This window comes from Oryctolagus cuniculus, chromosome 8, assembly GCF_051225735.1.
Source record: "Oryctolagus cuniculus isolate XC-2025 breed Fujian yellow rabbit chromosome 8, ASM5122573v1, whole genome shotgun sequence".
NCBI classification, from domain to species: Eukaryota; Metazoa; Chordata; class Mammalia; order Lagomorpha; family Leporidae; genus Oryctolagus; species Oryctolagus cuniculus.
In genome coordinates, this window is record NC_142874.1 from 107436682 (window position 1) to 107454039 (window position 17358).

At 37.4% G+C, this 17358-nt stretch overlaps 1 protein-coding gene and 1 non-coding gene across 2 annotated transcripts; both read right to left on the reverse strand.

Annotated features, from left to right (window-relative positions):
• Positions 1-3535: 3535 nt before the first annotated feature.
• Positions 3536-16198, reverse strand: IBSP (integrin binding sialoprotein). Its single transcript, XM_008267617.5, has 7 exons — positions 16074-16198; positions 13727-13794; positions 13604-13654; positions 13431-13508; positions 8427-8489; positions 5553-5714; positions 3536-4965 (listed from the first exon to the last, which is right to left on the reverse strand). Exons 2-7 carry the CDS (start codon positions 13778-13780, stop codon positions 4444-4446), a joined length of 930 nt encoding a protein of 309 aa, XP_008265839.1. The 5' UTR covers positions 13781-13794; positions 16074-16198; the 3' UTR covers positions 3536-4443.
• On the reverse strand, positions 8694-8765 carry TRNAM-CAU (transfer RNA methionine (anticodon CAU)). Its single transcript has one exon. It is a non-coding gene; the product is annotated as a tRNA-Met (tRNA).
• Positions 16199-17358: the final 1160 nt, after the last annotated feature.

Genomic DNA, 17358 nt, shown 5'->3' on the forward strand with positions numbered 1-17358 from the left:
AGGTGGAGGCTTTACTTGCTATGCCATAGCACCGGTCCCAAGTGTTATATATTCTCTTATGTGAAATTTCTTCCTCTGATTTCTAGATAAATTCACTTATCTAAACAGAGTGACTTTTCTGTATATAGCTTTTGGTGAGCAAGCTCAATGGAGATTGGAGCCAGTGGTTAGGAAGCTAGTTAACTATGATGGTAGAAGGACACTAAAACTCTACCATGTGATCTAAGTAGGAAAAATATTTTGGCCAAGGAGGGACTATCATGTAGAAGATATTACATGATTTGGCTGAGAGAACTTCTGTGAGGGGCATCAGTGGCGTGCCCAAGAGCTGTGCTAAATCACAGCTCTCACCAGCTCCTTTAGTCTTCCTCTGTGAACTTGATGTTGCCTTCAGCTGAGCCTTGAGTGAGGTGGTTGTCTACAGGCCTCTCTGTCTGACTACCTTCTCTTGCTAGTATCTGGCAGTGGCATGAAACTTCCCTCTGCTGCTGTTGGCTTCTCCGAGTGCCTGCTTTACCACAGTTCCCCTCAAAAGACCCAGTAACCTAAAGGCAATGCCTGGATGCTTGGAGGAATGGAAGGGGCACTCTCTACACTTGGAATCAGAAATGAGCTTGCATAATCCCCTAGGTAGGAGAGGGAGGTGTGGAAATGCATATTCCACAGGCCAAAAGCTAAAGGAGAAACTACGACAGAATAGATTGATTTATTTTATTACATAAAAATTAGTAACTTCTGAATATTAATAAATCTACTTCACAGGCTATAAAGATTCTTCCAAATATATGACATGATGATTCTGTGATATACTGAAGTAGTTAGTGACAATAAGATAAATAACAAAGAGTATCTATATTTCTTAAAAAAGTTACTGATTGGGGTCGCCGGTGTGGCATAGTGGGTAAAGCTGCTGCCTGAAGTGCTGGCATCCCATATGGGCGCAGGTTCTATTCCCAGGTGCTCCTTTTCCAATCCAGCTCTCTGCTATGGCCTGGGAAAGCAGTAGAAGATGGCCCAAGTCCTTGAGCCCCTGCACCCATGTAGGAGACCCGGAGGAAGCTCCTGGCTTCGTATTGGCTCAGCTCTGGCCATTGCAGCTAGTTGGGGAATGAACCATCAGATGGATGGTACTGCCTTTCTTCTCTCTCTGTGTAATTCTGACTTTAAAATAAATAAATAAATCTTTTAAAAAAAAAAGTATTGATTACATTGGTCCCAACGCCTCAATCTCATCAAAATGAGTGTTTTGGCAAGGATGCATTAAGACAAGAAAAAAAAAGTGTGCTGGGTTCTCAAAAGACTGTTTTTATGGCCCATTAATTTTATTACAATAAGGTACCTCTCACTGCTGTTAAAAGGTAGCAAGGTAGGGGAGAGGAAGTGAAGGGAATAGGAGGGGAGGGGAGGGCAGGGAAGAGATGTGGTTACACTGAATATCTCATAACACATCAGGTTCTGAACAACAACTGAATGTCATCCTTATATGGAGATGATGGAAGAAAGACTAGGGCAAGGACAGACATTTGGTGCAATGGTTAAGACATCACTTCAGATACCCACATCCCATATTGAAGTGCCTTGGTTTGAGTCCTGACTCTATTCCTAATTCCAGCTCCCTGCTAATGCCCACCTTAGGGGACCACAGGTGATGGCTCAAGTAGTTATGTCCCTGACACCCACGTGGGAGACCTGGATTGAGTTCTTGGATCTTGGTTTTGGCTTGGCCGAGCCCTAACTGTTGTAGACATTTGGAGATTAAATTAGAAGATGGAAGATATTCTCTTTTGTCTCTCTTTCAAATAAAAATAAATAAATAAAATAGAAAACTAGAAATGTAAGTTAATTTAATCTTGGCAACATCATTATTCAAGCTCAGAGATTATGTGCTTTGCACACTATCAAGCTGCCTAGAAAGGTATGTTAGGCAAGAAGTTAGAAATTAGCCTATGTTTGTGTGAGAAGGGCCTGAAGACCAGCACCTACTGCAGAAGCTCCAGAAGCCCAGCATCTTGCACTTCAAAGTCCTGCCCAGACCCTGATGTCCTTCCAGGTGATCCCAGCCCTTCTCCCAAGGAGAGCTCCCTGGAGTGGTCTCTCTCCTCTGGACCAAATGGGCCTGACCTGATAATATGGGGCAATAAAACCTACACAGACGCCCTAAGGGACTCTCCTTCACTCTGCCTGGTGCTAGCAAATCTGGGGAGGAATTTGCTAATTTTCACCCAACAAAGACTTTGTGCTCAACTCTCTGCTCTCTGCTGAGCCACCCGCCTGGCCTGCCCAGGTGTATTCTCTCCATTCAACCATGTAATCTCGCTCTCCCCCAGTCCGAGTGACTGGGCACCCTCTCTCTGTCCTTTCCATTCTGACGGATGCCCTATCCCCAGTAAAACCTTATTACTTAACTCTCTCACAGCTCTTTATCTCCAGGGACAGATATACAAAAAATAAGCAGATTGTATATTTGAAAATATCCTTTCATATCCAAGTCAGAAAAGATGGCTGGCCTCAGAAAATTGTGATACAAGACAAGATTTTCTTTTCAGAATGCTCTCAACAGCAGAGATTTCCTGCCCATCCATTACCAATAAATATGCACTGATGAATCATCATACTTAAGAGCACAGATGGCAAAGCCACCCTGCCTTTGCTCTGACTGCAGCTCAGCTACTTGGGACCTCTTTATGCCTCAGTCTCCTCTCACTAAAACTGAGGATGATAATAATTCTTACCTGTCCAAGTTTTGCGAAGATTAAGTGAGTTACAATAAATGACACTATTGGCACAATTGGGAAATTTTGAATATGGACAGATTCTTAGAAAATAGTGTTGTATCTATATGAAATTTCTTGAGAATGAGAATCCTAGTATGCCCATGTAGGATAATTTTTTAATGCTATATGCCATAGAATTTAGGCATAAAGCATATTGAGGTCGTGCTGTCTGCAACCAACCTCCTCTTCCATGGTCTGGTAAAGATGTATATATAAGTGCAGAGAGACACACAGGAACAGAAAGAGCTTGTAAACACAACAAAATGTTAACCACTGATGAATCTGGGTGAAAGGTACAATATGGTGCTCATGTAGTAGTGTTCCAACTTTTCTGGAGACTTGATATTTTCCAAAATAAAAAGTTATGGACAATGAACTGGTGCATGTGACACCATACAACTGACAGCAATGGGACCCAAATCACTCTTAGGACAGCATTCTTCATTTTATCTGTACAATATGTAAACATTTGTCTGTATCTCTAGTACATGTTCAATATAGCTTATCAATTAGTAAATAAAAAAGATGGATACATGTTTCCACTCTTCTTACTCCTTTCCACAATCCTTCACTACTTCCATTTGAAATTTGTTTTCATATTTATCTTAGAAGCCTAAATTGCTGCTAAGGCTTTGTGTATCAGCCCTTCTGTGGGTGTGTCTGTGTGTGTGTAAGAGTTTTCTACTTTATTCTACCTCCTACCTCATCTGAAATCAAATTACGTAGGAGTAGAACTGCCAGAGAAAACACAGGACATCCAGTGAAATTTGAATATCAGATACATAGTGAATTTTTTATTGAGTTTAAATACTTCCTGAATATTTCACAAAGGTAAAACATTGCCTGGGATTTGTTTATATTAAAAGTTATTTGTTTATCTGGAATGTAAATTTAGCTAAGCATCCTAAATTTGTATTTGCTGGTTCAGTCAACTCATGGCTGATGCTATCCATAAACATGGAAAAGGCTTAGCTATGTTGATTTATCTAAGAAAATGTTTACAGTCCTCTGAGTCTTAAATCACAGTGGAAATAAGCTTTTGTTATTTAGTTCTAAATTAAGCTTTAGTTCTTTTGTTCTAAATTTTATCTATTTAACCTTTTTCCATTTTGATTTCCCACTTTTCTTCTTAATCATAACACATTTCAAGGATTGCATTTTTATTTGCGATAAAATCCCAAGAAAGCCTATACATCCAGGTGACATAAAAATACATGAGAATGTTAATTAAACTTGATACACAGTGTTGCATAGGTAGTATGACTAAGGAACTGCACATATATTGTATACAGTACCATTAATGTCAATGAATCTCTTCTTGGAAACATTTCTGGTACAGAGTGTGCTTTTGAAGTTGACACTATTGCAAACAGGTTAAAAGTACTTTTGTAGTACTACAACCCCAGAGCATTCAAATTTGATCTCATGGACTGGTGTATCATTTTAATCAGTGGCCCTCATTTACAGTGGCCCTTCAATAACACTATAGGGAAAAGCAACAAGAAGCCCATTACTTGTAGAAGCAATTAACAGAAAATCACTCCGGAACGGTAGACCTGTTCCACATTGTAACATGCACATTTGCTATAGTGAACCTTCCTGAGTTAAATTTTGGAAATGGTCGCCAAATGCAGAGCCAGAGTGGAGGAATTCATCCCTGGCCGGACCTTCACTGGTGGTAGTAATAATCCTGACCCTCGTAGCCCTCATAGCCACGCCCTTTGTAGTAACTGTACTCATCCTCATAGGCTCGGTAATTGTCCCCACGAGGATCCCCGTTCTCATTTTCATAGATTTCGTAACCATCGTCATATCCGTGGTTACCTGTTTGTTCGTACTCCCCCCCATATTCAGCGGCAGTGGTTTTCCCAAAAGGCGGGGAGGTGGTGCCATAGGCCTCCGGTGGCGGCGTTGTAGGTTCGAACCCGCCACTAGGAGCGGTGGTTGTCTCGGCGGCCCTGCTGATCCACTCTCCCCGGGTCGCGGTTCCGGCTGCGTCGGTGGCGGTGACGCTCTCTCCTTCACCTGCTTCCCCGTTCTCAGCCTCCGTGCTGTTGCTGCTGGTGCCATTGATGCTCTGCTCGTTTTCATCTACCTCTGCTTCGTTTTCTTCGTTTTCATTTTCCTCTTCTTCCTCCTCTTCTTCATCACTTTCCTCCTCTTCTGTTGCTTTGTTTTCTATGGCCCCAGCCTGGAAGGAAAAGTTTGAAATAACCCGAATCTAGGTGTGAAACTTTTTAAATCTACGGCCTTGACCTAATCCAACACAGTGCTCTGTACTGACCCGCTTGTTGTAGGCATCATTTTGAATGGAAACCAGTTTTATTTAGAAAAGGATTGGTAAGGCCTTGAAAAAGAAAAATTCAAGACAACGACCTTGGCATGGGTTTTGATGGGGCAGGAATGCGCCTGAGAAGCCTTCTCTGGGGGGCATAAAGCTTATAGCCATGATGCTTAACTCTTTCTGTCTTGGAATCTGAAATGTGATTCCATCCCTCAGGACCTGCTTATCTGTTCCTAGCTGCTCACCCAGAATCTTCTGTTACAAAGTGAGGAGTCAGTGTGTTAACTACTGGCAAGAGAACGTGCCTGGGGAAAAAAATCTTTCCTGATTTCTCTGTCAACGGGAAAATGGTCAATGGGAGGGAAAGTGGTGACTGTTTTCCCTTTGACAAAGAGTTCATGAAGATAGTGTCAAATACTACGTGTATAGTACTTGGGACAGTTTTGACTTCAGTCACAAAATGAAAACAGTGAATGTCTTGGAGGAATTATTACCTTCTTGGGAAGTTTGATTCCAGCTAATCCTATATATCCTGTTCCACGTGTGATCTCTCCGTAGTCAGGTGTTGTGAAAGAAAGCGTGCTATTCTCAGCCTCAGATTCCTCATCTTCATTTCCATTAGAATCTTCGTTGTTTTCTTCTTCATTAGAAGTCTCCTGGTCCATAGCAAGAGAAGTGATTTTACTGGACTATGGCTCAAGATTTTAAGAAATTATGAACCATTATTTGGAAAGATGCTGTATCCCTCAGCTTGCTTGTCACCCAGAAGTGACAATTCTGCCTTCCATTAAGCCATTTCACATCTACTCCTAAGAATTCAACTCGAAGTTATTTAATCCACTCCATAGTGTATTTTAGTTATTTCTCATTTCTCTATTATACATTCAAAAATATTTGTATTTCAGGCATTTGGTCCCAAACCAATTTTTCTTTACAAGAAGAAACTAAATACTCCAAGAAATTCTTAGTAGTGTATTAGGTTATTATGTCAAGATATTTTAAAACTAATATTCTTGAAATGAAGGTGTATTATAATCTTTAACATTTTATTCTTTTGCTTTTATTTCATGTTCTAATGCAATTATTTATGAATCTAGCTAATCTCCTAATGCAGTTCATAGATAATAGTAAAAGCTAGGATTTCAAGTTGATAGCACTCACATGCTATACATGAGAACGAAAATTGAGGTTCTTTCAGTGATATTTTTAAAAGAGAATGTGGTGTTAGGATAACTTCAGACTTCAAAACAAATAAACAAAACTCAGTTTATTCTGTTTTGCTACTAAAACAAAGTGACTAAATTGAAATGTGTTTGTTTCATCAAATTTTAAATTATACTCTTTCATGAAGGGTCTTAATACTATTGGAGTCCACCCCAAAAGAACATCCTAACTAATAATTCCAAGTATTCCACAACACTAAGCCATCTATATTTTACATTTATACCTTACTTCAACAAACTAAATCTTTCAAGAGTATAGGAGAAATTAAAATTACAATAACTGGAAATATCCTTAGAGTAGGAGAATATTCAAGAGGTCTTCAAGAAGTTCCTAGAAAAAAAGTTCCTGGTTAAAATTCTATAATTTCAATGCACTCTATACTTAGAATAATTTTATTATATATATTTTAATAATTTTTTATAAAAGTGAGACTAAATAGTTTAGGAGTAGAAAAAAAAGTATTATCACCAAGCATATGTAGAAAATATGCCTAAGTACATTCCTCATCTAAATACAACTTCTGCAGATTCTAAATTTAACAATTTAGAATTAATTTTCTAACACAGTTTTAGGGAAGAAGTGGAGGAAGAAGAGGTTCTAGAATCTCCTCAGGATGAATGCCTCCCTGTTTTATTCATCCACTTTTCCATTATCACGTTTAATGAATGATCTTTGGAATAGTTAGTCCTCTGAAGTTTCAAAATAAAAGCATCAGGTATTTACTGGGCATCATGCATGTGGAAGATATTACAGTTATCTTCTTAGAATACATGAAATCTGTTCTCTTTATATCAATATTTTTTTAAAAACAAATTATGCCTGTCAGTATAAGGAGATGTATATTATGGAACTATACAGTTCTTCAATGCAGGGATTTAAACTCAGGGGATCTGAGTCAAGAGGGCTTTGCAGATACACACTGGGAGGACTGTACGTATTCGGAGACTGCTGGCAAAGCATTGGTTGGACATTCTTTCATCAGAACCCCAAACCAGTCTTAACCTTCTTCCATTCTCAACCACCATCACAATAAATGAAGGACCATTGCCCAAAAGTATGCAATCTAACTGGGAAATGCAATTGTACAGTCACTATGCAGCGCAAATGGATGTTAGCTATAGCTTCTTGTGTAAGTCTGCTATGTGGAACTCCAGGCAAATTTCGTGGGATTCTGTAGGTGGTATTTTTCCGGGTACTGGCCTGAAATTCTTGTAAGGCCTTCCTTCAAGCTATTAGTGTAAATTATAGTATGGCAATGTTACTTTTGTGGGCTAAAAAAACAAACAAACAAACTAACTAATAATTTGTTACCTTTCAGGTTCCCACACCACTTTGTTTTCAAAACGGTTGATATTTATACCTGATCCCTTTCTGACTGTCATTGTCCATTCACAAATAGCACTTCAGAATATCTGAATTTAGAAGTTTCCCAGACTAGTGGATAACTATAATTGCCTATCCAGGAAAATGCATTCTAATTGGTATGTTGCCTGAGGCAAGAGTGTCAGTTATAAACATGTTGGCACAATTTTCAGGATATGCAGATAACTTTTAGCCATAGATTATACTAAGTTATAGAACTATGTAGGAAAATATTTATACATCTTGAGTATTTGCATTTTTGTAAGAACATGAATTTTCTATTAGACAAAAAGAGATGGAATTACTATTAAAAAGAATAACCCTATCCTGTGAATTATGAAAGATGGATGAACTGTAGTAACAGCTTTTATGTACTACCCCCCTTAGTACATGAAGTTTTTAAAGTATAGTCTTTTAGGAAGCCATGGCACTGAATTTAAGATTATTATTTACTTGTCTTCTACCATTCTGTTATATCTGCCTAAATATAGATAATACTTTCTGTTGCCTTTCTCAGGTTTTGTGTTTCTTCCACTTAAAATGGAGATACTTTCATATTTGTGTACCACTTACAGGTAAATTTAACCCTGAACTTCAACAGTATTTTAAATGGTATTTTAGTTGATTCTGATTTAAATAATATTCCACTTGCCCAGAATGTAAGACTAGGCAGTTGGAAAGGTGGCAGTGGCAATTTGCTGAATCCAGAGTACAGTAGACAGGTTTCCTAGTTGCTTTTTTGTGCTGCCTGGTTTATTATGAAAAGACTGTAAAATTCTTACCTCTCCTTCCTCCTCCTCGTCTGAACTATCACCTTCTCCATTTTCTTCAGATGAGTCACTGCTCTATAATAAAACACACACGTGAGTACATATACATTCAATAATTAAAATTTCCTGTTGATTGAAATAAGATAAAATATAACCAAGCATTTACTCAGACTAAGTAATATTACTCTTTTGATTGAGCCATTTTTTTCAAACATATGAACACTTTATTGTAAATTAAACTACGGAATTTTAGGTAGAAAATTGAAGGGAAAAAGAACTTAGCAGAGGATGGTTTCGATCCATCGACCTCTGGGTTATGGGCCCAGCACGCTTCCGCTGCGCCACTCTGCTTCTGTGCTAGTTCCTTAGAATAGGTCTTATGCTAGTGTGAGAAATATATGACAAGACTGCATAAATGAGATAAGATTAGAGAGAAGAAAGTGTTATACAATTTGGGATATCTCATCTTCAGTAACCGAAAGTATTGACAGTAAGTTGAAACATTTTATAGGTAAACACTAGAGCAATGAATCTTGGAATTATTTAATTCTGAGGAAACAAGGGAACCATCTGTTCCAAGTTTTAAATATTATAGACAAAGAATGCTGACTTCTCCAACCGGTTCAAGGAAGATACTGTGTTAAGGCACGAATCATATGTTTTTTATATAAAAAATAAAAATATGATTCAGTTTATTATAAGATACATGTTGTTGGTGGATGATTCTCTTATATAATAAACTCTCCTGGTGAATTTAAATTAGAATTTACTTTCAAAAATTGAATTACATAAAATTTACAGTATCTTTTAATCTAATTAAACCTAATTCTAAAAAGAGGTTAATTTATGTAAGTGAGGCAAGTTAGGTAACAAAAATTTATTAACATTTATTTAAGAATTTATGCAGTACTATACCACTAAAGTATTGAATGAAAGTGATTTATCCAATGCATCTGTGTCTTATAATATAGTCACAGGTTAATGAGCTGTGTGAAGTTTTAAAAGGAAATATAAACCTAAACACCTGCATCCAGAGGCTTAAAAACAGTAGGGAGACATTGAGGAGGATTTTCATGTTTCCCCCAGTAATAACCCAAATCAAATAGTCCTTCCTTTTCTGCAATCATCCCTAATGGCATCGCTTATACAAAAGGAAACCTAGTCAACAGTCTTGTTTCCACTCTGCAAATTTTAGCTTTGATTCAATGACTCGGTGAGGCATCATGCATGTAGAAAATAAAGCTGCAGAAGGATCTGTATCCTCTGGGTTAGACACCAGATATGAGAAAACCTCAGGTCCTGGCCTGTCCAGGGCCAGCCCTGTTGGCTTCATTCTTCAGATGGCCACGTCATCCACCCAAGGAAAGGGAATGCCTGTCCCCTTGAGCCAAGAATAACCTTGGGTGGAGAAGAGAATAATTAGACCTGCTCTTCTACTGCTATGACCTTGATGGTTGTACCTTCCCTAACCCAGAGGGTGAATACATAAGAAGATTATTTTTGAACTATTTCTATTTGCTGGTTAAATTAAATATAGAGGATGGTATAATGGTATATTTATGTAATGAGAGCTGCTTTTCTCAGTGGGGATGTTTCAGGCATTAAACTTGCTTCCTCACTGTTTTCTCCCTAACTCAATCACATCATTCTTATATTAGAACCTAAAGTGAGAAAAGTTTAAAAACCATATGAAATGTCTTGAAGCCCTAGAATTTTCTTTTTGTCACTAAGTTCTGTTGATTCTTCCAGAAGTCTGAAATGAAGTCAGATATAAAATATATGCAAGAAAGACTTCAAAAATGGACAATAATCCTGGAAATCCACAATATTTATATCCAGCTCTTTTTTTTTTTTTTTTTTTGACAGGCAGAGTGGACAGTGAGAGAGAGAGAGATAGAGAGAAAGGTCTTCCTTTTGCCATTGGTTCACCCTCCAATGGCTACCGTGGCCGGCGTGCTGCAGCCAGCACACCGCGCTGATCCGAAGCCAGGAGCCAGGTGCTTTTCCTGGTCTCCCATGTGGGTGCAGGGCCCAAGGACTTGGGCCATCCTCCACTTCACTCCCGGGCCATAGCAGAGAGCTGGCCTGGAAGAGGGGCAACCGGACAGAATCCAGCGCCCCGACTGGGACTAGAACCCGGTGTGCCGGCGCTGCAAGGCGGAGGATTAGCCTATTGAGCCACGGCGCCAGCCTGTATCCAGCTCTTGAGTGTGATTAAAGAAATATAAGTTATTTCCCTATGAGAGTTCACATACTGATCAAGAATCATTCGAGGGGCCAGCGCCGTGGCGCAGTAGGTTAATCCTCCGCCTGTGGTGCCAGCATCCCAAATGGGTGCCAGTTCTAGTCCCAGCTGCTCCTCTTCCAATCCAGCTCTCTGCTATGGCCTGGGAAAGCAGTGGAGGATGGCCCAAGTGCTTGGTTCCTTGCACCTACATGGGAGACCGGGAAGAGGCATCTGGCTCCTGGCTTTGGATCGGCATAACTCTGGCCATTGTGGCTATTTGGGGAGTGAACCAATGGAAGGAAGACCTTTCTCTCTTCTCTCCCTATCTGTATCTCTACCTCTCAAATAAATAAAATATTTTTTAAAGAGTCGTTTGAATAATAAAAAATTCTTTTTCAATTCAAACACTTTAAGGTGTTAAGTTTAATGATACTTTGATTTCTATAATCTAGCACCTAGATAAGCTACAGTAGATTGCTGATAGCTTTGTAACCCATGTAACAAATGTCAGGCAAGTTGATATTCTAGAAATGATTTGTGAGATTGGTGTTGTGGTATAGCAGGTAAAGCTATTGCCTGCAGCACTGGCATCCAAAATGGGCACAGGTTCATGTCTTGGCTACTCCACTTCCAATCCAGCTCCCTGATAATGTGCCTGGGAAAGCAACAGAGGATGACCCAAGTACTTGGGCCCCTGCACCCATGTGGGAGATCTGGAAGAATCTCCTGGCTTTGACCTGGCCCAACCCTGGCTGTTGTGGCCATTTGAAGAGTGAACCAGCAGATGTAAAATATCTCTCTCCATGCCTCTGCCTCTGCCTCTGCCTCTCTGTAGCCTCTGCCTTTCAAATAAATAAATAAATAAATCTTATAAAAAAAGTAGGAGTGATTTGTATATACATAGATTTGTTTGAATAAAATGTGCATTTCAAAGCCAATACAGCTTAATTCTTTTTGAGGTGACAATCTGGGCACTAAATACCTAGTTTAAGAGAAATCAGATTATGTAAAGCAGGAGAATATGTCAGAAATACAATAAAATAAAACAAGTCTGGTTTTTGCACCAGAACGAACTTACCTTTTAATTCCATTTTCCATAAACGTTTGAAATACCCTTTTATTGGGTCAGAAGTCAGATTTGGAGATAGGTTTTATTGAATTTTATTTTATTTTCAATTTTTTATTTATATAAAGTGAACAAATTGCATGTACATCATATAGATAGATAGATAGATAGATAGATAGATTTAGGAGCATAGTGATGCTACCCACCCTACTCTCTCTCCTGCCCATGCTCACACCCTCCCTCCTCCTTCCTTTCTTATTCTTTCTTTTAATCTTTACAATGACATACTTTCAATTTATTTTATAATCATAAGCTTAACCCTCCGCTAATTAATGACTTCAACAAATAGTAAGAAAAAAAAGCCACAACTATCTTACACATTCTACATTTGTTGAAAGGGGATTAATTGCATGTGATTTTATATATTTTGTGTATTGAAAATCTACTTAAAGATCTATGAACTTTGAGCCTATCAATAATGAGAAATCTAACTTGTAATTCATTTTACTATGGCCATTTTAATTGGATCACACATACCTATCTGTAAAAATATCTAGATGACAGGAAATATCTTTACATAACTGTTATTTGAAAAAAAAAGTGAGGATCTAGTCAGAAAGCTGAATTGATTATCATTGAGTTTAAAAAAGAAAGCAGAATAAACTTCCAAATGAGCAGTGTTTATTTATGGGCCTGAGGTCAACCGAGGGATGGAAGATAAATCTGAAAACCCACAACTCTTATATCATTTATGCTCATATTTCTGTGGGCACCCAAATTCCCCATAATTATGATGGTGCTGGAACTACTTCAAGATGATCATTTCTCATTGTATGAGTTGGAGGGGAGTTAGCCCAACATATGGTGAGCTGCATTGCCAAGCCACTGTGCTAGGACATTGTTTTCAGAATCCTGACTGCTTTTAGTGTCTCAAGAGTCCTGGGTCAAATGGTGCATAATTGGTGCCCTGAGCCCAAACTGTATTTTAATAAAAATAGTACAATACTGGCTTGTCCTATATTTAAAATCAACACCACACCCCATGCCCTCCACTTTTCAAAGGCCCTCTTCACAGGTAACCCAGCAAAAATGGAAACTCTTATTTTTCATTTTAGCTATTTTCCCTTTTGTTTACAAATGTTATGGAGGTTTTGCTTTTCTCATAAATAAGCTTTGAGCACTTAATGAATTCCTCTCTCCTCTGTAGTCGTAGGCCACACTTTGTTGTAATTATGTTCCTATGTATGATCAGTGTTCTGGTCACCTACAAGGTCAAGGGTCCAGAAGATCTTCATTAATTATCCGGGTTCTTTATTTGAATCATCTCTGCTGTTTATGAAGTCATTTTATTCCCCTGTTATTTACAGGACTTTCATTTGTCTGTTGTAAAACGGTTGTATGACAGTGTTGAACCAACTATTACAGCTGCTGACTTTACCGCTGACTTAACTGCCAACAACTGATAAGGTTGTACACTTTGTCAGTGAGTTCATTCAATGGGCAAAGGTGTGCGTTTGTACTAGACCCAGATGATTACACTCTGTGTGTTAGCTCAGTTTCAAAAACAGAACATAGAAATAAACATTATTTACTGTACTAAAAACAAATATTTTGTAATAAGTAGTCTTTTTGACTGAATTTCAGTGAGAGTTGAATTTTGCACTTAAATTTGCTGTCCTTTAAATGATAATAAGTGAGAAGGAAAATTAGTTTTTATACCTACCGGAACTGGAAACCGTTTTAGAGGAGGATAAAAGTAGGCATGCTTGTAAAGATAATACTGTGGCCTGAACTTAAAGACCTGCAGAAACAAAATAAACAAGATATTCATGTTCAGTGTGCAATAGGCCTGTATTAAATGGGATCAGGCCAAGGAAGTATGCTAAAATTCATTACCCCATTTTCTTCAGAATCCTGTAGTTTGACTCTTCGATGTAAATTTTTCATCTGTTTAAAAGAACACTTAGTCATTACATATCCTTTCTTTTACATACAAAGTTCTTTCAATCAAGAACTTACCGAGAAAGCACAGGCCATTCCCAGAATGCTGAGCAAAATTAAAGCAGTCTTCATTTTGGTGATTGTTTCTGGAATGAATGAAATGGTAAGGTAGTAAGTGTGAAAACTAAGAGCGTTATGTTTTTGTTTGCACTTGAAGAGGAAGTACTTAGTTTGTTTTCATTTGTGTATAATTATCCTTTGGAATAATTAAAACTAAATTATCACCTCCATTTAAGTCATATGCATTAAGACTCAGCTTACTTGGTCTGTTTCCATCATCTTGAGTTTATATTTGGCTTTAACCTATTTGCAGTATGACGCAATCCTGGAGGATCATTTCATCATGCAAGGCGTTTGAATACTTAAGATTACTTCACATTGGGTTGAAGGAGTCTCCTGTTGGCACTCACATAGAAGTGTCAGCTAAATGGATTGAATTGCTAAAGTAGTAGTTATGTGCCTTGTTTGTTTATAATTAAAAACTAAGCAAAAATTGAATGTCTTTTAAATGATCACATTCATGTCAATGATCCGACAGGCAGTTTCCTGCTTCTGATAAGCTTTGAACTAAAATTTCGTTTGTAAAGTGGAGAGTAGAAACCATTTTCCTATTGATACCTCAGAATACTTGGTATTTATGTGTTTTGAAAGACTGTAATGGGGTGAATCAAGACTCTTCAGGGTTAGGTGATGAGCATGGATGGAGACATAGATTCTGTCAAAAATTGAAGATGCAGTTTTCAAAATGAGAACAGTTCCTAAACAGTCCTTGGGTTATGTTAACAGTCATGCAAAGAACCTCAGTTCCACATAAATTCCTCGCAAGTAAAAGGAGGTAACGAATCCTATTTTAGTGTTACTCCATTTAATAAAATTCTACTTCGAAATTGCACCTTTAGAGAGCTTGAACAAACTTTACTGGACACTAATGAACAACCACCTACTTGCATTTACAGACACATTTAACTGAGAGCACTTTTGCACATATAGTTATGGTGCTGGCAACACTTTGGAAGCAATATGTAATTGTGATGGCAATTTCCCCAGAAACACAGTTCAAAAAGTAACATATTTAATTACTCCCTACAGGTAGGTTTTGTATTTTGTCATTATCACTCACAATATATTGCATCCTTATCGAGTATTGACACTAAGATAAGCATTGCAGAGAGTAAGACATGAAGCCTGGAGAAGCTGTTATGCGTTGAGAATTACACTCTATTTTTATCGGCAGTTTGTCTTTTGATTTTGATGCCTACACACTTCTTTCTCTTAGATGACCATATGAAAATAAAAAAGTTTTGCCCTTGAAAGGTTCCATCTGTTTAAGAAGCTTCCATTGTAATTAGGGTACTCTAAATAATGCTTTGAATTTTGCCACTCAAAGTCAAGCCCATCAGCAGACTGGAAGACTATCATTTTGCAGATCTATGAAGAGTTGGAATATTTATAGTATGTTAAAGAGCTAGAGACACAAACACATATAACTGCAGAGGGAGTTTTGTTTGCATAAACTTTTTTTCATAACAACCATGAAATAACCAGGTAAGAACATGGCTGGGAGAACCAAGTGATTCAAGTAAGTCACAGTTGGCTGCCTACATAAATCTCATTTTATTTATTTTGTGACTCATCAAAAAGCAAATACTTGTATTGTGACCACTACTAACCCAGACAACAATTCAGACATTCTTGAAGGACAGTTTTGAGAATTTAATGACACATTTTTATTGGGAAGGGTAAAATGAACCACTCAAGTTAGTTACTTCCCCAGTACCACACATTTTCTGTACTGATTTTATTTTATTTTTTATTTCTTTTTTTAAAAATTTTGCTTAAGATATACAAATTTCATGTGTTCCTATATACAGATTCAGGAACACAGTGATACTTCCCACTCTATCCTCCCTCCGGCCTCTGTACTGATTTTAGAACTATAGGATAGTAACACTTTAAAACCTAATGCATAATTATTAAAAAGATATTATCTGCAATGCAAGTATAGACTAGATATAATTCATGGAGAAATTTACATATAACTAGGCAGATTTGCAAATGCAAAATAGTATTTCAGTTAGGTTAATGTGAATGCATCAGGATGAGAAAGCAAACATTTATATATGATGTATAGAGATAGAAAATAAAAAGCATTTTCTAGTTCATGTGCATAACGTTTTAAGAATATAATATGAACTTATTTACATACCTAGGTTAACAAGGTTAGCCTTTAAGAATCTAAAATCATAGCTATTTTACACAATGCAATAACATCAGTATTTAAATTTAAAAAATCAAAGCCAAGTCCAGAGATGTAAACTGTGGAATGTCTGATTTAAGGTAATCAAACTGTCATATTTGAGCTTACCCTTCAGCTGTCCTGGAGTGAAGAGGCAAGCTCACTAGAGTGAGTGGCACAGATTGAGTGCTTTCTCTGCTCTCCCACTCACTCATTCACTTGCTCTTGCAGGCTATAAACCCTTCTTTGCCTTCCAACAGCCAATCACTGTTGCGGCCAAGGTGATGTCAGAATGTGGAGTCTCACCAGAAAACCCCCAAACTTCAACACTTTTTCAAACACAGGCTGAGTTGAATAAACATGAAACGTGGTTCTAGTGCCAAGAGGTTTGCATTGTGGAATTTAATTGAAGGTTTAGATGAAGATGAATAGTTTGAGTTCCGAATATATATAATAATATACTGGATTTGAATTAAAATAAATGGGAAAAGATTTACCATTTAAAATTTCATAATTATGCAAATTTTTATTATGTTGAAAGAAAAAATTACTGTCATCAGATAAAATCCTATGTTAGTTTAGTTTTAAAATATTAAGAAACTCAAGGAAAAGGAGCTGATAAATAATTAATATTTCAATGTCATTATTTTACACTTCCTGCTGAAATAGACCACAGAGACTCATAAATTAGAACTGATAACATAAATTAAATCCATTGGATTCTATCAGTTACATTTTCTAAACACAATGCTAAGTTTAGAAGTTAGAACTTTCAAGGAACATGCTACAGAGGGGAAGATTGTATCTTTTGTTTCCTAAAATAAATAACTTTAGATTGTCCATTTGTGTCATCCTTTCATGTTGTGCATTTTATTCTCTTGAACTTTTGTAAACCTCTTTTCTACTCATTTTCTTATTTATTTCTTTTTTCTTGTCAATATAGAAAAAATGACTGTAGCTGGCAAGAGTCATCCATTGTTATGGAAAAAATGCATGAAAACTGAAATTACAAGTACTAATTTTTAAACTTGCAATGGGAAATCTAGCTTAGTAGTTTGCACATTCTTGTTCAGTCACTTTTATTTTTCCTTTAGTTGCAAGATTTACTTTAGAAACTCAAAATTAATAAATATCCTTAAATTGTCTGCCAGTCACTCTGTAGATTCTTTGGATAAACTCCATTTTTATTTCAGAAAGTTGCTTGGAGAACATGGACTCATAACAATAGAAGTGGTTCTTTCAATTCAATTCGACCTTGTAAATATAGTTCAATTTACCAAACCTTGAATTACTGAGTTTGCCACTGAGCCAGACTATGTTACAGGACATGGGGAGCCAAACAAGAAAAATCTAATCCCTGTCTTTAAAAATTTCACATCTGTGTAAGGAGACAGTCCTAGGGCTGTAGGGCACA